The sequence below is a fragment of the Uloborus diversus genome, chromosome 8 (genome assembly GCF_026930045.1).
Source record: "Uloborus diversus isolate 005 chromosome 8, Udiv.v.3.1, whole genome shotgun sequence".
NCBI lineage: Eukaryota > Metazoa > Arthropoda > Arachnida > Araneae > Uloboridae > Uloborus > Uloborus diversus.
This window is the reverse complement of record NC_072738.1, coordinates 209,061-233,781: the sequence shown is the minus strand read 5'-3', so window position 1 is coordinate 233,781 and position 24,721 is coordinate 209,061. Positions and strand designations below refer to the sequence as shown.

General features: G+C 34.7%; 1 protein-coding gene across 1 annotated transcript; it reads right to left on the bottom strand.

Moving 5' to 3' along the window:
- Positions 1–320: 320 nt before the first annotated feature.
- On the bottom strand, positions 321–19,432 carry LOC129227857 (zinc finger protein 271-like). The gene is made up of 3 exons (XM_054862473.1): positions 19,044–19,432; positions 3,585–6,059; positions 321–413 (listed from the first exon to the last, which is right to left on the bottom strand). Exons 2-3 carry the CDS (start codon positions 4,929–4,931, stop codon positions 321–323), a joined length of 1,440 nt encoding a protein of 479 aa, XP_054718448.1. The 5' UTR covers positions 4,932–6,059; positions 19,044–19,432.
- Between the last annotated feature and the right edge of the window lie 5,289 nt (positions 19,433–24,721).

The window sequence follows — 24,721 nt, the reverse complement described above, 5'->3', positions numbered from 1 at the left end:
CCGAACAAACTTCACGAGAATATGACTTTTGGCCAGGATGGATTTTCAAGTATTCATTTAGAGTTGTTAGATGAAAAAATATCTTTGAACAAAATTCGCAAGGGTATGGTTTTCCCTCAGTATGAATTCGGATGTGATCCTTCAGGTTTGCTACGTTAAAAAATGCCTTTGGACAAACTTTAGGTGAACATGGATTTTTTCCTGTACTGATTCCTGAATGCTCTAAAAGGTTTCTAAAAGGTTTTCTGCACCAGAAGATTCCTTAGAGTCGGAATCACATGAGTATGATTGTTCTCTACCATGGGTTCCCAAATGCTCTTTTAGATGTCCTTGTTGACAAAATTTGTCATGGCAAACTTCACAGATATAGGGTTTTCTTTCAGCATGGCTTCTCCAGTGCTTCCACAGTTTGCCTCTACGAGAAAATTGCTTGGGACAAAATTTACAGAAATATGTTTTCTCATCAGAATGGATTCTCAAATGCTTTTTAAGCTTTCGTACTCGGGAGAATTTCTTAGAACAAACACTGCAAGAAAATAGTTTTTCTCCATTATGGACTCTTAAATGTTTTATAAGTTTTGCTACATTTGAAAATTTCTTGGGGCAAACTACACAGGCAAATGAAAATTTTCCAGAATGAATTTTTGAATGCTCAATGAGGTTCTCTGCCCGAGAAGATTCCTTAGAACCAAGTTCACAGGAAGGTGGATTTTTTCCCGAATCGATTCTTGAATGCTCAATGAGGTTTTCTGCCCGAGAAGATTCCTTAGAGCAAAGTGCATAGAAAGATGGATTTTTCCCCGAATCAGTTCTTGAACCCTCAATGAGGTTTTGTGCTTGAGAAGATTTCTTAGAGCCAAGTTCACAGAAAGATGGATTTTTTCCCGCATCCATTCTTGAATGCTCAGTGAGGTTCTCTACCCGAGAAGATTCCTTAGAGCCAAGTTCACAGGAAGGTGGGTTTTTTCCCGAATCGATTCTTGAATGCTCAATGAGGTTCTGTGCCCGAGAAGATTCCTTAGAGCCAAGTTCAGAGGACGGTGGATTTTTTCCTGAATCAATTCTTGAATGCTCTAACAGGTTTTCTGCATAAGAAGATTCCTTAAATCCAAGTTCATAGAAATATGGATCTTCTCCAGAATGGATTCTTGAGTGCTCTACTAAGTTTTCTGCACGAGAAGATTCCACAGAACCAAGGTCACAGGAAAATCGATTTAATCCAGGGTGGGAACAAACTTCACAAGCATATGACTTTTCTACAGAATGTGTTTTCAGGGTAATAAGTTTGTTAAACTAATTAAATTTCTTTGAGCAAACTTCACAGGCAAAAGGTTTTTCTCCAGTACGGATTCTGAAATGCTGTTTCAGCTCTTCTGGTCGAGAAAACGCTTTGGAACAAACTTCACAGGCAAAAGGTTTTTCTCCAGTATGGATTCTTAAATGCTGATTCAGCTCTTCTGGTCGGGAAAACTTTTTGGAACAAACTTCACAGGCAAAAGGTTTTTCTCCAGTACGGATTCTTAAATGCTGATTCAGCTCTTCTGGTCGGGAAAACTTTTTGGAACAAACTTCACAGGCAAAAAGTTTTTCTCCAGTACGGATTCTGAAATGCTGTTTCAGCTCTTCTGGTCGAGAAAACTTTTTGGAACAAACTTCACAAGCATATGACTTTTCTACAGAATGTGTTTTCAGGATAGTAAGGTTGATAAACTAATTAAATTTCTTTGAACAAACTTCACAGGCAAAAGGTTTTTCTCCAGTACAAATTCTGAAATGCTGTTTCAGTTCTTCTGGTCAAGAAAACTTTTTGGAACAAACTTCACAGGCAAAAGGTTTTTCTCCAGTATGAATTCTTAAATGCTGTTTCAGCTCTTCTGGTCGAGAAAACTTTTTGGAACAAACTTCACAAGCATATGACTTTTCTACAGAACGTGTTTTCAGGATAGTAAGGTTGATAAACTAATTAAATTTCTTTGAACAAATTTCACAGGCAAAAGGTTTTTTTCCAGTACGAATTCTGAAATGCTGTTTCAGCTCTTCTGGTCGAGAAAACTTTTTGGAACAAACTTCACAGGCAAATGGTTTTTCTCCAGTATGGATTCTTAAATGCTGATTCAGCTCCTCTGGTCGAGAAAACTTTTTGGAACAAACTTCACAAGCATATGACTTTTCGACAGAATGTGTTTTCAAGTGTCTATTTAGGCTCGTTAAATAAGAAAATTTCATGGGACAAACTTCACAGGAATATGATTTTTTCTCCAGTGTGGATTCTCAAATGATCTTTTAAATTTTTTGGTAGAGAATACTTTTTCGAACAAATTTTACAAGAATAAGTTTTTTTCTCCAGAATGGATTTTTAAGTGTCTAGTAAGGTTGCTAAACTTATTAAATTTCTTTGAGCAAACTTCACAGGCAAAAGGTTTTTCTCCAGTGTATGGATTCTTAAATGCTGTTTCAGCTCTTCTGGTCGAGAAAACTTTTCGAACAAACTTCACAGGAATTGGACTTGTCGCCAGAATGGATTCTTAGGTGTCTACTTAGGTTCGATGAATAAGAAAATTTCTGAGAACAAACTTCACAGGAATATGGTTTTTCTCCAGTGTGGACTCTCAAATGAGATTTCAAGTTTACTAGCAGCGAAAACCTTTTCAAACAAATTTCACAACAATGCGTCTTTTCTCCAGAATGGATTTTTAAGTGTCTAGTAAAGTTGCTAAACTGGTTAAATTTCTCTGAGAAAACTTCACAGGCAAAAGGTTTGTCTCCAGTATGGATTCTCAAATGTTGTTTTAGCTTCTCCGATTCAGAAAACTTCTTGGAACAAAGTTCTCAAGCATATGGCTTTTCGCCAGAATGGGTTCTTAAGTGTCTTTTTAGGCTTGTTGAATAAGAAAATTTCATGGGACAAACTCCACAGGAATATGGTTTTTCTCCAGTGTGAATTCTCAAATGTTGTTTTAGCTTCTCCGATTCAGAAAACTTCTTGGAACAAACTTCACAAGCATATGGCTTTTCGCCAGAATGGGTTCTTAAGTGTCTTTTTAGGCTTGTTAAGTAAGAAAATTTCATGGGACAAACTTCACAGGAGAAAGGTTTTTCTCCAGTGTATGGATTCGTAAATGCTGTTTCAGCTCTTCTGGTCGAGAAAACTTTTTGGAACAAACTTCACAAGAATTGGACTTGTCGCCAGAATGGATTCTTAGGTGTCTACTGAGGTTCGATGAATAAGAAAATTTCTGGGAACAAACTTCACAGGAATATGGTTTTTCTCCAGTGTGGACTCTCAAATGAGATTTTAAGTTAACTTGCAGCGAAAACCTTTTCAAACAAATTTCACAACAATGTGTCTTTTCTCCAGAATGGATTTTTAAGTGTCTTGTAAAGTTGCTAAACTGGTTAAATTTCCTTGAGCAAACTTCACAGGAGAAAGGTTTTTCACCAGTATGGATTCTCAGATGTTGTTTTAGCTTCTCCGATTCAGAAAACTTCTTGGAACAAACTTCACAAGCATATGGCTTTTCGCCAGAATGGGTTCTTAAGTGTCTAGTTAGGCTTGTTAAATAAGAAAATTTCATGGGACAAACTTCACAGGAGAAAGGTTTTTCTCCAGTGTGGATTCTCAAATGTGTTTTCAAATGTACTGGGAGATAAAACTTCTTCAAACAAATTTGACAGCAATGTGTCTTTTCGCCAGAATGGATTCTCAAGTGGCTAGTCAGGTTTCCCAACTGATAAAATTTCTTTGAACAAACTGCACAGGAATGCGGTTTTTCTCCAGTGTGCATTCTTAAATGTTCCTTTTTCTTAGCAAGTCGAGAAAATTTTTTAGAGCAAACTTCACACGAATATGCTTTTTCTCTAGTATGGATTCTCGAATGCTTAGTTAGATCTCCTGGTCTAGAAAATTCCATAGTACAAACTTCACATGAGTATGGTTTTTCAGAAGAATGATCTTTCAAGTGCATTTTTAGCATTGATTGGCGAGAAAACTTCCTAGAACAAACTTCACAAGCATATGGTTTTTCTCCAGTATGAATTCTTAAATGTTCTTTCATGCGCGATATGCAAGAAAATTTCTTACTACAAACTTCACAGGAATGAGGTTTTTCACCAGAATGTACTCTGAAGTGTTTAATTAAGTTTGCTCGCTCAGAAAATTTCTTAGAACAAACTTCACAGGAATGCGGCTTTTCTCCAGTATGGATTCTTAAGTGTTTATTTTTAGTCGAAAGAAGAGAAAATTTTCTAGAACAAACTTCACAAGAATATGGTTTTTCTCCAGTATGAATTCTGAAGTGCTTTTTTAGACAAATTTCACGAGAAAATTTCCTAGAACAAACTTCACAAGCGTATGGTTTTTCTCCGGTATGGATTTTCAAATGCTCTTTCAGCTGTCCTAGTCGAGAAAATTTCTTACCACACTCCCCACAGGAGTGTGGCTTTTCGCCAGAATGGATCCTAAAGTGCCTTTTTAGACCACCTAATCGAGAAAATTCCATAGTACAAACTTCACAGGAGTATTTCTTTTCGCCAGAATGGATTACCGAGTGCGCTTTTAGATATCCTGCACGAGAAAATTTCTTAAGACAAACTTCACAAGAGTATAGTTTTTCTCCAGTATGGGTACTCAAGTGTGTTTTTAGATTTCCTGCTTGAGAAAATTTCTTAGAACAAACTTCACAAGAGTACGGTTTTTCTCCAGTATGAGCTCTGGAATGCAGTTTCAATTTGTATAGGCAAGAAAATTCCTTAGAACATATTTTACAGGAATTTGGTTTTTCACCTGAATGTACTTTCACGTGCTCTTTTAGAGTTGATAAATCGGAAAATTCTTCCAAACAAAATGTACAAGAATGTGATTTTTCGTCAGTAGGGTTTATTGAGAGCGGCTTTACAGTTGCTGAGTGATTGAGTTCCTCGGGAAATTGCATTTTCAAGTTTTATTATTATTTAGATGTTTTAGAAAAATGCTTAGAATAAATGGTTTCTTTTAAGTATGAATTCGGATTTTTTTTTTTTTTTTTTTTTTGTGTGTGTGTGTGTGTTTCAGATAATTTTTCGAACAAATACTACAATAATAAAGTTTTCGTTTGGCTCTCAAGTGCTGTGTTAGGATTGTGGACGGAAAAATTCCAAAGAACTAGTTTCATTGGAGGACGATTTTCATTGGTGACTATACTCAACTGCTTTTTCAGGGTTTCGGGATCGAAAAATTTCTTACAGCAAACGTGACGGTAGCATTATTTTAAGCCAATATAAATTTTCGAGTGTTTTTTAAGTGAAATTGCAGTAGTAAATTTCCTTGAAAAACCTTCAGAAGAACATATTCTTTCCACAATACGGAATTTCTCCTGTTCATGCATTCAGTTGTAAGACACTGGAGAACACGTTCGCAAACAAGCTAACAAGAAAATAATTTTTCGCAAAATTGTAAGTTTACAGGAAAATATACCTCACAGCATGTTTCTTTAACTTAATTCATCAATTGCATATCCACAAACAGCTTCCGGGATCGTCGCACTCTGTACTTTCACATATCCCTAGTAGTTTTCTGCTTGGAAAATATACCTTACAGCATGTTCCTTCAACGTAATTATCAATTTTATGTCTGGGATCGTCGCACCCTGCACTTTCACATATCCCTAGTAGTTCTCTGCTTGGAAAATATACCTCACAGCATGTTCCTTCAACGTAATTATCAATTTTATGTCCGGGATCGTCGCACTCTGCACTTTCACATATCCCTAATAGTTTTCTGCTTGGAAAATATACCTCACAGCATGTTCCTTCAACGTAATTATCAATTTACCAACTGCATGTCCAGAAGCAGCTTCCGGGATCGTCGCAGTCTGCCCTTTCAGATTTCTCCAGCAGTTTTCTGCTTAGTTTGGTACATCAGCTCTATTTAGTAGTTTATTTAATTGACAAAATTGAAACTGCAGTGAATCTTTAAAAAAAACTTTCTTTGACGAACATGCATGCGGCGGATCCAATTAAAGTGGAGGTCGATTACAGAAATTTGTTATGATAATATCCGATTGCTTTCCCTCCAGGAGGCCCTGAAAAGAAAGGAAAACGGTTTATGAGATTTACAAACAAACATTATACAATTTTCAAGTTATAAGGAATCACCGATGCAACAAGAAAAATAATTTTAAAAAAAAAGTTAATTTCAAGATGCATCATATAAATTAGTCAATACACAGCTTTATAATTGCTAAGAAATCGAGCTGTTTTTAACCATCTTCAAAAAAGAGGCGGTTATCAGTGCATACAGAATGCCTTTTCCTTTTTTTTTTTTGCTTCTTGGCTCAGTAACTTCCCAATTAAATGTTAAAATATGAAACTCATTGCTGAAAAAATTGATTGTTTGTAGACACTAATATCCATAGTAACTTCAAGGAAAGCTTTGAACGAAGGACACCTCTGTAGCAAACACGAAATTTATTAACTCTCTACTAGTATTATTATCTTCATCCTTGCCGACAACAGATAACAACGGAATAAATATGGAATCGCTTAAAATTTTAGCCGCGTTGATAGCCTTATTTACCTATTTTTAATATGGTGTATTTATATACACTATGAGGTTAAGCTAAAATGCATGAATTCATTAGTAAAACCTTTGTTTTCATTGAAGTCTTGAGGAAATCAAACCACAAGCAGTATTTTTAGATATAATATGAATGCTAGAGCAGAATTTCTTATTGTCTTTTGGCAACGGGTTAAATAATTACTTCAGTTCTCGCTGAACAATGGGAAAAATACATACAAATCACTAATCAGACACGTAAATGCTTTTAAATAATCCTTGTGAAATGTTTAGAATTTCGAGGACACAAAGTTTTTATGGTTATACTCTTCAGCACAAAAGGAACGTTGCTTAGAGGGCTTGTACGGGGGCAGGGGAGGCGGACTCATTTTCAAAACCAAAGCGTCCTTCAAAACTTCAAGCCCCTTACTTTACTAAGCTCAAAATTATCGACCAATCAAAAACTTAGTATTGAAAAATCCAAGTGTTTAAACAAAGAATTTGACTCAAATTCGTGTTTTATATTTTTCTCGCGTTATTATTTTCATTAAAATTAAAAGAGAACTTTGAATTGGAAGGAAATAATCTACTGTGCTCACCTGCCCCAATTGTTGAGAAGAACATTTAATCAATAATATCGTTAAAATAAAATATGGCCCAATTTTTGAAAAAATAATAATAATAATAATAAAATCACCTTTAGGGGCACCGCCAACCTAAATTTTGCCACGCCCCCCACCCCGCGTGTCACCTCCTACTCTTTTGGTGCTCCAGCCACTTATGGAAGTTGCGTAAACATTTTAAGTGTCATTGTTCTAGTTGCTTATTTCCGACGTCTGACCGAACCAGACAATATCCATTAATCTGTTAACACGTAAAAAGTCGAGTACAAGAAGAGGATTGACTTAAATCCCCCTCTACAGAGGTCCAAACAATCCGGTAAGTGTTTAGCAGACTGGCGGATTTACTACGGGGGCGGTGGGTGCGACCAGCTCCTCCGTGACCGTCATTTTCTAAAACCAATAATATAGAATTACTAGCAATTGCTACTAATTTCTATCAAGTCTATTCCACAAATTTACTTCAAATGAAATTTAGACAGTTAGTATAGTCGAGGATAGACACCGTTACCCACTTTTTAAGTTGAATCTAAGCTCGCCCCTCCCCGTTTTTTGAACTTTGATAATTTCTATATTTCTGTATGTGTCTTCAACCCTTTTTCTTCCATAGACTGCATTATACTGGTATGATAATACATTGCTATGACTTAGAACAATGGTTTCCAACCCTAGGGGGGGGGGATAGCCCCCAAAGGGCAGATTTGACATTTCAAGGAGGCGATAAGTTCGTGAGGGGCAATAGGGGGCGATTCGTATTTACAGGATAAAGGGGGGGATTGACTCCCTTCCAACCTACATGACGGGTTTAGGGGGAAGAATAGCTTTTACGATTTTCAACCGTCACCCCCTTGAATAGACTATAAATCCGCCCCTGTCAGCAGAGGCTTGATGGAAAAGACACTTTGTGCAATCTGGAAAGACCTTAATGCCCTCAAAAAAAATATTAAAAAAAAAAACAGATAGGCACCCAGTGTGTAGGCTGGCAAGTCTAGATAAGGCTGTCAGTGAGGCTCTATATCACATTCCATGTCAAAAGTACTGTCTGACCACGGATTGTATGGAAAGACAAACATCCGTTTTACAGCCAGAATTGGACGAATCTATTATTTTTTACCGATGCCAGCTTTTGCAGAAGCAAAATCTCATTCAAATGAGCAGAATAAAGGCATCAAATTTTACTTTTCCTCCTCATTCAATTGATTTGTCTTGTCTGGACGTTTGAAAATTACATACAATCAGTGGTTGGACTATAAAGCCCGGTACTCTTCTCATGTACAAACTATGAACGGGTGGAACACGCCACTTTCAGCATGATTTGAGACTGTTTCCTGGAGTAGAGTTCTGATTAAATTAGAGAAGGAGAATTGTCCGTTTCTCACAAGAAGGCATTTGACACCTCCCTCGTCACGTGGTATTCGATGATTCTATTTCGCTGTTTTCGGCGGAAGGTATATTCGGATCATAGCATTTCTTTTTGAGCAATCACGATTGCTTATTGTTCTCATTTGACAGTCCTTGACGTTACGGTTCCTTTTTCAGCTTGGACCAGGGCTGCAGCACCACCGCCCACCGGCGGCGGCGTCAATGTCCTACACACGCATGCTCATACACACTCCCCTACGTACGCACGCCTTTACACACATACACACGCCTACGTGCACACACGTAAGCCTACACACACAACTATACACACGTAACCACCCAGGAGGAGGGACATGCTTGGGGGGGGGGGAGCCGTTTCTAGAAACAATAACTCTAATCAGTAGGGTCTTGTCGCAACTCGTGATTGCGAAAAACATAATTTGAATTCAAAGTTTCGGAATTCAAATTAGAGTTAATTGGGGGAAGTAGGTCACATTTATTTATTTATTTTTTTGTAAAAGCAGCGGTTTAACGGTTTTTAAAATGTAAGAATAACTAAAATGACAACAGACAAGTGAAACAAGAGATGTAAAGGACGCTAAGAGTTTTTTGCACATTAAAATGCACGCTCAAGTCAAGGCTGTCTGGTTGTCTCCTTCAGACGTGCGTGGATTGCGTACCGATCACCCCCGCGTAAAATGGAACTCTGCGTTCAAGGGGGCGTGGCGAAATGCCTTCTCGTGAAAAACGGACAATAGAAGGAACTGCACAGCTGCAGTGGTTGGTTATGTGAATTGTCCGCTTCTCACACGTTTTTTTTAAAAAAATGGATATTACTCCCACGAAAAGGACTAGAATTGCTACCCTTAGTCAGCATACTTCTATGACTGTGAGGAGTATTGTTACAGCAGTTGGTGTTGGAAAATCCAGTGTTTCTAGGATTATTATTCAACAAAAGAATTTCGAGACAGTGTCTCTAAAACAGAAGTTTAAACACCGACGCAAACGCAAGACCACATCTTGAACAGATAAATATCTAGTACGAAACAGAAAAATGCAATGCTTCTTCGCAAAACAAGGGTTCAGATTTTCAGAGAGAATTAATTGTTGCTGGTGTGAGCGTGGATCCATCGCTAATTCAACAAAGGCTTATTGAATCATATAAATCCCCAATGTTAATTTAGTTAATCAAAACTATAAATAGCTTACGATGAAATAACAAAGACTGCTTTCTTATGGTAGACTGTGAACCATAAGTTACGTGCGACCTAAGTCAATGAGTTTAAAAAAAAGTAAGTTCCTCCTCCATGCAGCAGTAAGTTACCACCCGTAAGCCAGGCCTAAGGCAGAACTATATGCAATATACAACACAGGCCGGTTATCACATCCAGAAAATAGTTTCGTTCTTATTAGAACTCATCAGTCAGGAATCTTATCTAATAATAAAGCTGAAAGTCTATCTGGATCTCTGTGACGCGCGTAGCGCCTAGCTCGTTCTGCCGATTTTCATGAAATTTGGCACAGTTTATAGCATGGGGGTGAGCACCTCGCAGCGATTTTTCAAAAGTTCGATTTTGTTCTTTTTCTATTCGAATTTTAAGAATTTTTCACCGAGCAAATTATCACAACGTGGGCGAGTAAATTACCAAATTATCATAACGTGGAACCGTAACATGGGCAAGCATAGCAAACTGGCGAGAAATTCATTATCCATTATTTGTAAATATACAGGCGAACCAAATGACCTTTTAATTTTCTACTACGTACAAAGCGGTGCGGGTACCACTCAAGTGAATAACCGAGCTGGAGGCAGATGTTATCCCATTGAAACTGAGATGACATGATTCAGCTTCAATGCGATGACATCTGCCATCAGCTAGGTTGTTCACTATTCCGGACCGATGAGTTCTGACAAGAACGAAACTGGAGTCTCTGGATGGGGATAACCGGACTATGCGGTACATTGAATATTAAACTTTAACTGTCTTTTCACGGCATGAATTTTAAATGTACTTTCAAACTCCTCTGTCGAAACAATGAATTCAAACAAAATGTATGCCAACACGGTTCTGTACCAGAATGGGTTCTCAAAAACCCTCCTGGTTTTGCTACTAAAAATAGTTACAGAGGGGAACTTCTGGGAAATACTTCGCCAGAATGTACTCGGATCTTTTAGATCAGCGTTTCTTAAATTGTGTTCCACGGAGCCCGAGGATTCCCATGGAGTTAACTCAAGGGTTCCTCAAAATTTGCATGTTTCTTTTTTTTTTTTCAAAACGTTGAAATTAGTTACTTCAAATATAAGGTTTGAGTGAAGTGTTTAATGAATATTTTTCAAATGAATGGCTGAGAAAATATCAATAGGGAATTAAAAAGCCATTTATTGTTAATGTATGGCCTTCAATTATGTCCGCTCCAGAATACAATTCATTTACTGAACCAGCACTTGATCCCTGCACCAGAAATTTAAAACCGTTCAGTAAAATTCTGGTGCGATTTAAAAGATGAATGTTCTCAATTGTCATCAAATTCCTTGGTGGCATGTTTTCTACTTGAAACTGAATCTCTGTCGCCAACAAAAACTAAATATCTCTACCGACTTTGTGCTGAACCTGATCAGAAAATGCGACTTTCATTCATAAAGCCTGATATTAATGGTGTTTTTGTCACAGTAAAAACTTACGACATTAAAATTGAAGCTCTATAATTCTGTCTGAAACGAGTTCTAGATGTTTCGAGAAATTTGTGTTAAGTTTGAAATTACCTTTTTTTTTTAATCGAAAAATATTTTCTTTCAATAAAAAAATCTTTTATTGAAACGAAACAATTTTAGGATGCTGCATACAAACAATACTGTTGAGGAAAACGCAGATGTTCCACGAAAAAAGTCAACATTCAAAAGGGTTCCAGTTATCAAACAAATTAAGAAACGCTGTTTTAGATCATTAGATCAGCTTATTGAGGGGCTGACATTAGTCACAAATTTCGAGTTTTCCGTTTTATTCACGGGAGAAAAAAAAAAACACTAATAGCTCATGCCAATGGCTTGGAATAAACAGATAGCCAATCGGCAAAACGATTTAGTTTCTATGCGCAACGGAAGATGGCACTTGCATACCGCTATTACACTATGGAAGAGTTATATACTTATAACAATATATTGAAAATTAGGCACTTAAAATACTTTCTCTCATATTTTTTGAACCACCCTGTGTGCATACCTTTCTAAAATGTTTTAAATCAATTTGTCAAAGAAGCACTATTCACATGTTTGAATATAGTTTTTCTCTTCGTCTCGCCTTTATTTTTTGAGCAATCACATTGCTTATTGTTCTCACTTGACTGTTTTGATGTCCTATGATTTTATTTTCCCCCTGCTTCCCTCTGCAGCACCACCGTCGACCGGATTCTCGATGTTGCTCCTCTAGCGAAAACAGTCACCTGGTTGCGTCCATATCCTACACACACGCGCACACATACACACACCTAAACATACATACACACACGTACACACACACTAATACATACACACACACCTACACATACACTAATACATACACACACACACTAATACATACAAACATGCATACCTACCCAGTCACCACATCTACACACTCCTACGTACACAAAAAATACACTTACGCACACATGCCTGCACACAGACACAGACACACACTCGTGATTGTGAAAAACATAATTTAAATTCCAAATGTCAAAATTCAAATTAATTTTCAATTTTATTATTTTTTTTAAGTGAAAAAAAATATATTAAGGCTTCAAATATTCACGTAAAATAAAAAAATTTTGGAAAAAAATAGAACCGACTTCAAAATTGCTCTGAAAAGGGAAAAATAATTTTATTCTTTAAACACCATCGATAATACTTTTAAACATAATTTTTGAAGTTGGCGCAAAAACAAAAAGTAAAATCCAGTGTAACCATGCTTCGTTCATATTTTTTTCAGAAAATCATCCAAAATTAGAAACGAAACATTTATATCGTTACTCAAATAATGCTGTTATCAATGCATAATGTTTGTGGTAGTAAAGAAACTAGGCCTGGTTAAATTTATAGTTGTAGTTGAGTTATGGCGGTGAATGATCTTTTCTATCGTTTTTGCGCCAACTTCAAAAATTATGTTTAAAAGTATTATCGATGGTGTTTAAAGAATAAAATTATTTTTCCCTTTTTAGAGCAATTTTGAAGTCGGTTCTATTTTTTTCCAAAATTTTTTTATTTCATTCTTTTTAGTGTAAATGTATATATTTCAGTAAAAATAAGAAGTTACCATCATGAAACTTTACCCTTTTTTTTCCTAAAAATGCTCCATACTAAAAAAAAAAATAACTATAAGCACGTCTTAAACTTTAAGCGATTGGCACTAAAAATGTATCTTTGTTCCTCTCTGGAATTCATTTGTGTGTTAATTTAATTATAACCATTTAAATATCCCTAACTAATTTGCATTTCACAGCGTACTAGTTGCTTGTGATTCAGTCCTGTATAGTTGCGGTAAACATAACCTGGTAGTATTGTGAAGGCTAAGCAGATCCTGATCACTGCATCACCTTGCTTTCAGGTTAGCTTTACCACCACTATGGAGCAATGACACTGAAGAAACTTGATGCTTGCTTCCGAGAAGCCTTTATTCAAAATTATCATTACAATTACTATTAATGTTGCTGTTATATGGCACCAAACTTTTATAACTATGGGTTTCATATTTAATCATTTAATAGGGATATTGCATGAAATTTACTGTTTTTTGCCCATAACTTTTTTTCTAAAGAACAAATATGGTCAAACAAAGTAATGGGACCTAAGTTGAGCCATCCCCTATCCATTCAAAAAAGAATCATCAAAATCGGTTCACTAGGTGAGACGCTGTGAGTGGACAAACAAAAAAAAAAACATACATACGGTATGAACTGATAACCGCCTCCTTTTTGAAGTCGGTTAAAAATTTAAAAAACAAGACAATCACATATCAAAGAAAAATCTGTTTAATGTCACAAAGATACATAGATACCAATTTCGTTGAAGGGTTTGTCTTGTAGCATACGCTATGTGAATTTAAATTGTACAGTATGTTGTCAATATAAGAAATATTTGTTCTCAAATAACCCAGCTGACAGTTATATTTTAAGGTTTGGAAGCACATTCTGATCTGCAGTTATTTGAAAGACTAGAAAGTCGCCCGTCAAGGTATGACGGGTGAAAATTGCTTCTACATTTGAACGAAGCCATTGCCTGTTTGATGATAGTTTGAGAGTTGAAATTTTAACCCTAACTCCAGTAGGTAGCTTTCACTGTTGACCATTTTTTCGTTTCATCATTCCCCTGAAATGAGTCTTACCAGTAAAACAGTTAAGTGACCGGATCGAGTTCAGCCTTGTCGCAATAAAGCCTTTCCCTGCAGTTCAAACATCACCAAAACATTTTATCAAATTATCATGCCGTGGCGGGAGTTTCATTGTTGAAACACGCGGGTTACTTGATCATCGGCTATTATTTATATCAGGATAATTTAACAAAAAAATCAAGGTGCCTGATGTACCACTTTACTCGATATACAACAGAAGAAATTAATAGACTGAATAAGGAATAGTTTATTATGGGACTATTATTAGTGACTGCTTTTAGTTTTATATTGACTATGACAATTTATTTTTTAAATAGTTTAAAGCATGACTTTATAATTAAGTTATAATGAAATCAATTAATTAATTTAACTAAATTTCATAGTTAATACACACGAAAATACCAAGAACAAACTCTACAAGAATCTGGTTTTTTTTTTTTCTTTTATTTTTATTTTATCAGAACGGACTCTCAAGTGTTCCTTTAGAGTTTATACATAAGAGAATTTTAAACTATACAAGCGTATGATGATTCACCAGATTAGACTTTTGTTTACTTTCATAATGGTGTTGTTTCCTTCAGTCAAAAGCAATACTTTCAATCAATGAAATTGACGGAATAAGCGAAAAAAAAAAAAACATGGAGCCTGAAAATTTTTTTTATTTTCCCAACAGTTTTTTAAAAACTTTTTTTAATGTCTGATTTTCGAAGTAAGGCGTCGTCTTTATGACGTCACAAGTGAAGTACTTTGGCGCGCTACTCCATTGCCGCGCTAAATGCTCACATTTTGCTGTCAACCGCGTTGCCAGGTTATGATAATTTGCACTGTGCGCTAATGACATCAGTTAATGGCATTTCATCACTTGCGATGTCATGAGCAAAGCATAAAAAATGAATTTCAATCTAATCACCAATTAAAATAATTGTTCACAAAATATTAAACTTTGTCAAATTGTTTTAAAAATGGTTAAATCCTATGTTTTTAAGCATGATCTTTCAGAAAAAATGCTTTTAAAATTTCGAAAACAACCAACCCCCTATTAGTGATGAGAAATTTCACCAGGAGAAACTTTACAGAAATACAGTGGCGCACTCAGGATTTTTTTCTGGGAGGGGCTAGAATTTTTTAAAGAAACTCTGATACGTGAATAGAGAGGCAAAATTACTGTTTCTTAGCCTACTTTCCCAGTAAAAGTCAGAGAAAGAAGAAAAAAAGCATGAAAGAAAGCTTAATGCATCTTAAAAATATCCCGAAAAACAAAAAAAAGTCAAAAATAAATAAAATAGTTAGATAAATATTGAAAAATTAAAAATTGGAAAGTAGGGTATTGAGATGGGAAAAAATGTCTGACGATCTGTCTGTCGGTCTGTCTGACAGTCCCCCCTAATAACTTTTGAATGAATAGTCCGATTCGAACATTTTTTTTTTTTTTTGTTAGAAAGATCTCGGCAAGGACATCTCATTCCCATAATTCATTTTTTGATTTGAACAATTTTTCGTTCAATTTTGAACAGTTCAAAAAAACTTAACATTAGCGCCTACGGGAAAATTCAAATCAAAAATAAATCTTGAACTTAGAGGCGAAGTGGCTCCAAACAAACATTGTAGGGAAAAGCTTTTGATGAAAAACATGTATCGAAAACATCTTTTTGATTTGAACAAGTTTTCGTTCAATTTTAAACAGTTCAAATCTCTTAACATCAGCGCCTACGGGGAAATTGAAATTCAATATAGATTCAGAACTTAAAGGCGGATTTACTTCAAACAAACTTTGTTGGAAATAGCTCTTAACGGCCTACTCCCGACTCCGACTCCAATAATTTTGGCACTCTTGACTCCAACTCCTGTGCCCGAAAATTACCCGGACTCCGATTTCCCGACTCTGAATCTGACTTCTTAGCTTTGGCAAAACTTTATTCACGGAGGAAAAATGGCTGACTCCGACTCTTGGATATTCGACTCTGACTCGGACTCCTGTATCAAATAATAAGTTCTACTCCGTCTCTGCAAATATTGGCAAACTTGCGGACTTTTTGGGGAAATGACCGATTTCAACTCCGAGTCTTTGAATTTAAAACTTTTAGCTCTCGAATCTAAATCTTTTGTCCCAAAATCAGATGGACTCCGATCCTGACACCACAACCATGGTTTTTACTGTGAAATAATTGTTTTAAATATGTTTTGATTTTATTTTCAAGTTAAAGTTTTAATTTATGTATTCAGTTTTTGGCGGATAAATTCGGAGTTCTTTATGTTTCTATATAAAGATATGCGCAGACGATTTTTTTTTCGACAATGAAAATTATTTCTTTTAGTTGAGATTTTATTGTTTTTATTTATTTTTTAAAGTACATTAATTCATTCTTAAAAATTTTTTTGCCAACAAGGGAAAAACAAACGATTTTTTTTTTTTTGGTATGATTATTTTAATGAGCTTTTTTTTTACTTTGAATTCTTTTTTTTTTTTCGAAAGCGGTTGAAGATTTTTTTTTGATGGAAAAAATGTATTTAGCTGCTTTGTTTAAAAGGTGCTGCTATTTTATTTGTCCTTTTATTTATTTTTTACGTATCTACTTCTTCAGATGAGCGAGGCATACTTTATTTCTCGAAATCAGCTTAAAATATTAAAAAAATTTGCTTGAAATAATTTACGATTTTAGCTAATTTTGAGAATACTGATCAGATACTTGAAAGTCGACATTGGTATACGGGAAAGTAGGCTTATTTAGTTCTAGACAGAACTTCTTGTTTAACCTTTCCCAGATGTATGTAGATTTTTTTTTTATTTCGTATCAGTAAAGTTTTATTGCACAGTTTTTATTATAATTATATACCAACTTTATAAAATTTCAGGGAAGAATAAATTGCGCTGTCCTGTTCTCAACACGTTCTCTCTCTATCTATCGAACAACTTCCACAAAATCAGTTTATATTTGCAAATCATAAAAGATACACACCAACTTAATTATGCTCAAACTAGAAGAAAACATTCAATAAAGAAAGCTGCAACAAATACTTTCTTTTTAAAGAAAGAGGCTGACTCCTTTGTGAAGAGAAAAATCGATTGTTAGGAAAAGAGTTTTACAGAGAGAGAGAACAGCGGCGTATTTTAAGAAGAATAATTTTTAAATATTTTGTAAAATGCCCAAAATTATAGGCCAAAAGACGCAATTTTAGACATTCTCTTTGGTCTAGTCAAGGAGGTTATGGCTATTTCTGAATTTCCTCTGACCTCTGGGAGGGGCTTTAGCCCCATAGCCCCCTCCGTGGGTGCGCCACTGCAGAAATATGAATGTATTCGCTCAGAGTTCATAGAAAAGAAAGTTCCTAAGGTCAAACTTCACAAGAGTACGGTTATTCAGCAGAATGGATTTTCAAGTGTGCAATCATAGTATTTCGATAAGTAAATTCTTTAGAACAAGTTTTACAGCAATACGGCTTTTCACCGGAATGGATTCTCGAGTGCTGTTTCAAAGTCGACAGATAAAAAAATTCTTTGGAGCACACGTCACACGAATACTGCTTTTCACCAGAATGGATTTTCAAGTGCTGCCTCAGACTTGTAGACTGGGAATATTTCTTGGCGCACACCCTACAGGAGTACAGTTTCTCGTCTGAATGGATTCTCACGTGCTCTTTGAAAGTCGAGAGCCGAGAAAACTCTTTGGAACATACGTCGCAAGAGTACGGCTTTTCCGCTGTATGGATCCTTAAATGCACTTTCAAGTTACTCAGACGAGAAAATGGCTTAAGACAAACTTCGCAGGTATGTGGTTTTTGCTCTTTTTTTAGACATTTTAGTATCTGTCTTGGACAATATTCAATTTTTTGCAACTACTCGGTATTGGCCGAGTATCTGATCAGAATTTGGCCGAGTACCGAGTAGTTACCGAGTACTCGGTACGTCTCTACTCTGAATCATAGAAAAAAGGAATGTAAACGCGAAAGAAACATAAAAAAGAAAAACAAAAGCAAATAAGATAGTTCATTTCAAATAAGATAGTTCATTTCAAATAATGTTTGCATTTTTAAGCATTTACACTTTTAAAATCAGTTAAACCTTTTATATGGTCTAAGATAACTAATTTTAAAGCAATTACAATGCTAATTTCGCTTTATTTCATTCATTAGTAAGTTTTACTTCCATATTTATAAAGCATCAGTGTGACTTTATGTGAAATTTTCTGTGTCTATTACGGGTTTTTCTCAATTCGCTCACTTACCCCATACAGATCGCCAACTTACCCCGTGACGGGCAAGTGTGCGAACTCTGCAAAGGTTCACAAAAAGTTATGTAAAAAATAAACAAAGCATAGTACTGTCAAAACAAAAATATGAATTTGTTGCTGATACCATACAGACTATCCAAGCAATAAAAGAAAAAAAATTCTACTTGATTTACAACCTTTACAAAAATTGAGTTTAAAAAGTTCGCCAACTATCCCCGGTCTTCCCTATACTCCCAGTAATTCATTGCGCACAATAGGTGTATGCGATGATATACTTAATATGAAAATGTTTGAAGCTTCACAGTATACGCTATATGCCAAAAAAATGTTTGAGAGTGTACGGCATATATGGAGTATACCCTACGGGAACACCCCTGCTCACGACATATTTTGTCCAATATAGGGTTCCCAATTCTTGTCAGAAATCATGCCCACAGGTATCATGAGACTAATTTAGCATATTGTAGATGAGTCACAAAAATCCTCAGAGCCCAGAAGATTCTCAATTTGTCAAATAATCATTTGTGAGAATCACACTGCTTTGTAAAATGAATAGGAAAAATATCATCACGAAACGTTTTCCTGAACCACTTGTGGCCTTACAGTTGTCATATTAAAAAAGTTTTTAATATTTAAACAAATATATTAAATTAATTTACTATATTTTAAACTATTTTCCTATTATTCAGGACGAGGTTTCAAGCGCACCCTCTGCTGGTGGCCATGAAGCTACTTATTTTAATAGCTTGAACCTACTAATTTCAGAAAATAAAAACTTAAGCCCTGCAGATTGAAAATTTTTATTTTTAGATTTAGTAAGTTCAAATACTTTTGTTTATTAAGAAACTTGAGGCTAAACCAACTTCGTGAATATGTAACGTATTATTAATTTTTTTTAGACTAAAAAGTATTGTATAAAATAATTTTTTATACTTACGTGCTTTTGATGAGTACTGCAAACGTGTAAACAAGGTGGATTTTTGTTGTCAGTGAAGTTCTCAGTCCTTTTAAGTGTACAATATAATAGGAACTTGATACTAAAATCTCATTCAATTATTTTCTTAAATCACACCTTATTACTTTTAAAATATCATCTGATTTTCATTTCTGCATTAAAAAAGTATCAAAGAAAATTCTTCATTACACATTTGTTTTATGGAATTCTTTCGTGAATTAATAACCATGTTCCAAGATAGAATACCTGTTTAAGAACACGTCGACTATTTCAAAACATGAAAACTCATTCCACCTTAATACCCAGTTCATTCAAACCTTAACTAATAAGACTAGCATATGACACAAGTACAAAAGTAAACAGCTTTCAAAATTAACGAAGGAACGTACAGCGCACAAATCTTCTCCAAAAAAAGGGATAGAGAGCGCAAATCTTCTATAGACGAGTTAAACTACGTCAGCAAAATGTCTCGATACGATTCGCTACTGCAAATTAAAGTGTGTACCGTATTCACCTGACGTCACAGCGGGTATAAAATGTCTTTGTATTGCATTGCATGATGAACGATTCATTTATACGAAATACTCTCTTTATAATCGTATTTTCATTATTTTTTTTACAACTAGTATCATAGAGACGAACGTCCCGTGTAAAGTCAACAATGAAGCTGCGGACAAGGCGCCTTGCCTTCTAAAAGCCTCGATGGTTCTTCATTAGAAACATGGTGAAAACTCAAATTCTCTTTTTAATTTTCCCTTTTCTCCGCATTTTTTCATGAAGTCATAAATCTATGTAGGCGATTCTCGAAAAAAAAAAAAATGGCCCGTGCGTAACCCTTAGTTTTTTATTTTATTCAATTAACTATTAATAAATACGGGATTAACTGTTATGCTTTGATAGTATATTAAAACGTGTATCATTAACCAACAGCTTTATTTTTTAAAGGCTTTGGTTAGCTGGAAAAAAATTAAAAACTTAATGTTACACACAGGACATTTTTTTAGAGAATCCCATAGAAGCCTTAAGCATGTTCATGATGCGTCTGAAGTCCATTAATTATAAAATAAAAAGTTTTTTTAGCACTACTAAGTTTGCGTTCGGCGACCTTGACCGGTCGGTTGATTACATGACAGATGCGACGCCAGACGAAAACAATTACTTATTATTATTGGTCAAAAATATCACGTGCATCAATCAACCAATCAACAGCTTAAATTGCGGTCGACCGGTAGATCAAAAAACCAGGGGCGAAAAAAATTTGCTCACTATTTTTGATTTTTAAAATTTTTTGTCTGTTAATTAACTGTTACATTGGGAATCTGAAACAGTAGTTTAAAAATTCTTTAACCTTCAAAAAAAAATGTTTGGCAACCACTTTTCAGTAGCTGCGCAGTTGACTTTTCATGAAAATATAGTACTTTACGAAAACGCTTATGAACTTTTTTTATTTATGAATGTATCAAAATAATGTAAAAACCATTACATTGAGCAGAAAATGACCTACATTTCTATGATAGTTATTTTTCTGATAATTATTAATAAATTTGTGTAACATTTGTTTTGTGGTTCGATCGCCCAGTTGCAGCTCGGGAAAGTTCAATGGGGCTTTGAGCTTAACTCAATGATTGATAGTTTTAAACCACTACTTAATTCTGAAACGTTTCCCACATGAAGCAATGCATAGTCAAGTATTTTTTATCCACATAATTAATGTATTTAAAAATGATTCTCTACTACATGCTATATCTCTTCAAATTAACTTTCAGTGTTTTATTATTTTTAGTAAAACTCAAAAAGTGCTTTGTATACAGTGGAGCAACGTGTTGAGAAGAAGGGAGGCAATATAGCTCGAAGTTAAGTTTGAGATATACAGCAAGTTCAGTTTGAGACATGAATCAAGTAAAAATACGAAAGTTCACACAATATTTAACATTTTTATTAAATACATTCAATCATCTCGTTGACATTTTTAAAGTAAGTATTTAAAAAACAAAATGAAAAGTTTATTTTTCCTCGTGAAGCGTAGTTTTGAAGATGTTTCTGGAACTTCTGAATGTAACTTGTAATGATTCTGTAAAATGTTTAAAAGACTCATGCGCTTTGTAAATGATACATCAACCAGCAATTTCGAGAAAAAATCAAATATTTCGTAATTTTTCTCCGCATAAAGTTTGAAAAGTACTTTTAGATTTCCTGGTGAAAAACATTGCTTCGAACAAAGTTTGCAGGTGTTGGTTAGAATTAACTATAAATTGTTCTCTCAGTTCCAATAATTGAGAAAAATTCAAAAGGAACAAAACTTCTGTGACAATCCATAGTTCGTCAGAAATAGTTGAGTCCAGTTGAAAATACAAAGTTATTTCCCCAAAATGCAATTCCAAGTGCTTGTTAATTTTTTAAAAAAATATCTTCATCCGAAACTGATTTTTTCACTAGAATGGATTTTAAAGCATCTTTTATATTTGCTGGTACTCGAGAAAATTAATTAGAACAAGCTTCAGGGGAACATGATTCTTTGCTGGAATGGATACTGATGCGTTTTCTCAGACCTTTTAGTTCAGAAAATTTCTTAGAACAAACATCACAAGAATATGGTTTCTCTCCAGTATGGATTCTCAAGTGTTTTCTTAGATTTGATGGATCGGCAAATTTCTTAGGACAAACTTTACAGGCATATGGCCTTTCACCAGAGTGGGTTCTTGAGTGCACCTCCAGATATTTTAACTGAGAAAAAGCTTTAGAACAAACTTCGCAAAAAAAACGGTTTCTCTCCAGAATGGATTCTTGAGTGTACTTTCAGATATTGTAATTGAGAAAAACTCTTAGAACAAATTTCACAAGAAAAAGGTTTTTCACCAGAATGGATTTTTAAGTACTGCTTCAGAGTTCCCGACTGAGAAAATTTCATTGAACAAACTTGACAGGAATATGATTTTTCCCCCATGATGGGTTCTTAAGTGCATTTTCAGATATTTTAGCTGAGAAAATTCCTTGGAACAAACTTCGCAAGAAAACGGTTTTTCGTCAGAATGGATTTTCGAGTGTGTTTTCAGATACACGAGTAGGGAGAATTTCTTAGAACAAACTTCACAAGAGTACGGTTTTTCCCCAGAATGGAGTTTAGAGTGCACTTTTAAATGTTTCAGCTGGGAAAATTCCTTTGAACAAACTCCACAAGACAACAGGGTTTCGCCAGAATGAATTTTCAAGTGTTGTTACAACTTTGCTAGCACAGGAAATGTCTCAAAACAAACTTCGCAAGAGAGTGGTTTGTCCCTAGAATGGATCCTAGAGTGCACTTTCAGATGTATTAGTTGAGAAAATGTATTAGAACAAACTTCACAAGAAAATGGTTTTTCGCTGGTATGAACTCTCGAGTAAACTTTCAGGTTTGATACATGAGAAAATTCCTTGTTACAAACTCCACAGAAATTCGTTTTCTGACAAGAATGCATTCTCAAGTATTTCTTCCAAATGTTTTACTTCTAAATTTGTCTTAGAATATATATTTATTGGAAAATGTTTGTTCACAAAAATTGAACTTCAAGAGATTCTTAAAGGTAAAGGTTTAAGACTGAAAAAACTCCTTAGAAATAAATTAACATGAATGTGATTTCCAACGCGAATAGGGTTTATTCTTCCAGTGTGGATACTCGAGTGATTTTTTAGGTGCACGAGCCGGGACAAATCGACGGAACAAACTTCAGAGGAACATGCATTTGCTTCAGTTAAGCGTTGGTTTATGCTTTCAGAGAGATAATTTAAAAAAATATTAACCCAATACGCATGAATATAGTTCTTCTGCAGATATTCTTGCTTAGATCGCAATGGAACTTGTGATTCATACACAAGTTACAATGTAACGATTTGCAGTAATTCTGCGTCTTCTATGGTTTGACTATACGGGAATTTCAGTAGACCAAAATTTTCGAGAATACTGCTTTTTGTTGGTCTAGATTTTCACTTATATTAAGTCAGGTATTCAAGACAAGAAAATCCCCACAAAACATTCAACGAGGCAACAGACTGTAGCACCTATTATATCATAAGCAAATTGACATCGCAGAAATGAAAAAGACATGAAATTGCACATTTTTCAAACGTGAAAATTCAAATGTTTTACTAGCAGCAAAAACTCGATCATCAAAATTTGTACAGATTACAACTTTCTGAAACAAATAAAAAATGTAAGAGAGAATTTTTTTCAAAATGATGCTACAAATCCAGGCTAGTTTGTTATATTTTTGGCTGGGCAACTTTCGTAAAGGACTTTGAGAAATCACCAAATGAACATCTTAGACCAATTTCTGCGATCGTTGCACACTACACTTTTACATAGGCATGACAGTCTAATTTTCAGTTCATTGGACGAAATAAGGAACGTACATCTGAATTACTGCAATGGCATTCGATATAGCTATGAATTGAAATATTGTTCCATTACTTTCGAGATATTTTTTCCTTGACGAGCATCCGTATGCTTTGATAACCATCAGTACGCTATGGGTTAGTATGGAGCTCAATGTCTAAAATTAAATACGATGGAATCCCGTATCTTTTGACGTTGGGGGGGGGGGGGTGCTGCTGAAAAGAAATGAAAAGAAGTTTGTGCATTTTAAAACGAATTACTTTATAATTTTCAAACATATATTGAATTTATGGTGCAACAAGAAAAAAAAATAAAGTTTTAATACATTTCAGAGAAGGAATCAATTGAAAATCCTCCTACCCAAAGAAAAGAATTTAATTAAAATATTTAAATCAATTTAAACAAAATGAAAATCTGTGCTTTCCCTGAAGAAAAAAAGAATTAATTTAAGCATGTGTTATAGTTGCAACAAATAAAAACACACATTCCACAAAAATGACATTTTTTCGAAAATGTCTTCTTTTCCGCTAATTTTAATAGGTTGATTTTGTAAACTATTACACTCATTAGACTTTATTCAACGTTATGAGCCAAGTGCAATATATTTTTGTTATTCCGTTAAAAATATGGTCACTTTTATTGCAATAAATAGACAACAAAAATGCTGGTTCATAAACTTTAATTATAGTCTAATGCATAAAACATTTGACAATTAAGAGTTTCTTATTGTTACTTCTACATCTTATAAGTACTCATCAGTTAAAAATTTAAGTAATATGAAGTTCCAAGGAATTTCGTTTTGCACTAAAGAGTTTGTAAAAACCAAACTTAGTTTACAAAAACATCATTGTGTCGCGAAGCAAAAAATAGCATACGCATTGAGGGAAAAAACAATAAAAATTAATCTTTCTGTTTCATTGTTCATACTTCTATTGTTAATGATCAAATGCAGAGAAAAAAAAATATCAGTTCCATAAAAGATAATTTCACTGTAATCGTTTAAACTCGTTTTTTTTTTTTTTTTCCTCTCAAAAATATCATTTCGCCAATTAACAAAAGTGCTGTTGATCGCTATAAATTAAAATACTTTTAAGAAATTATAAAAAGAAATATGAAACAAAGGATTTAAAAGACGTAACCATGACAACAAAACGATAAAAAATTGAACGGAAAAGAGATTTTCAAACTCGGCACTTCTGTTAAACAATACATCGAATTAATAGCATATACGTTAGGGTGGAACGAAAAAAACAAAGTTTTTATATTCGAATTGTAATAGTGCAGAAAAGTT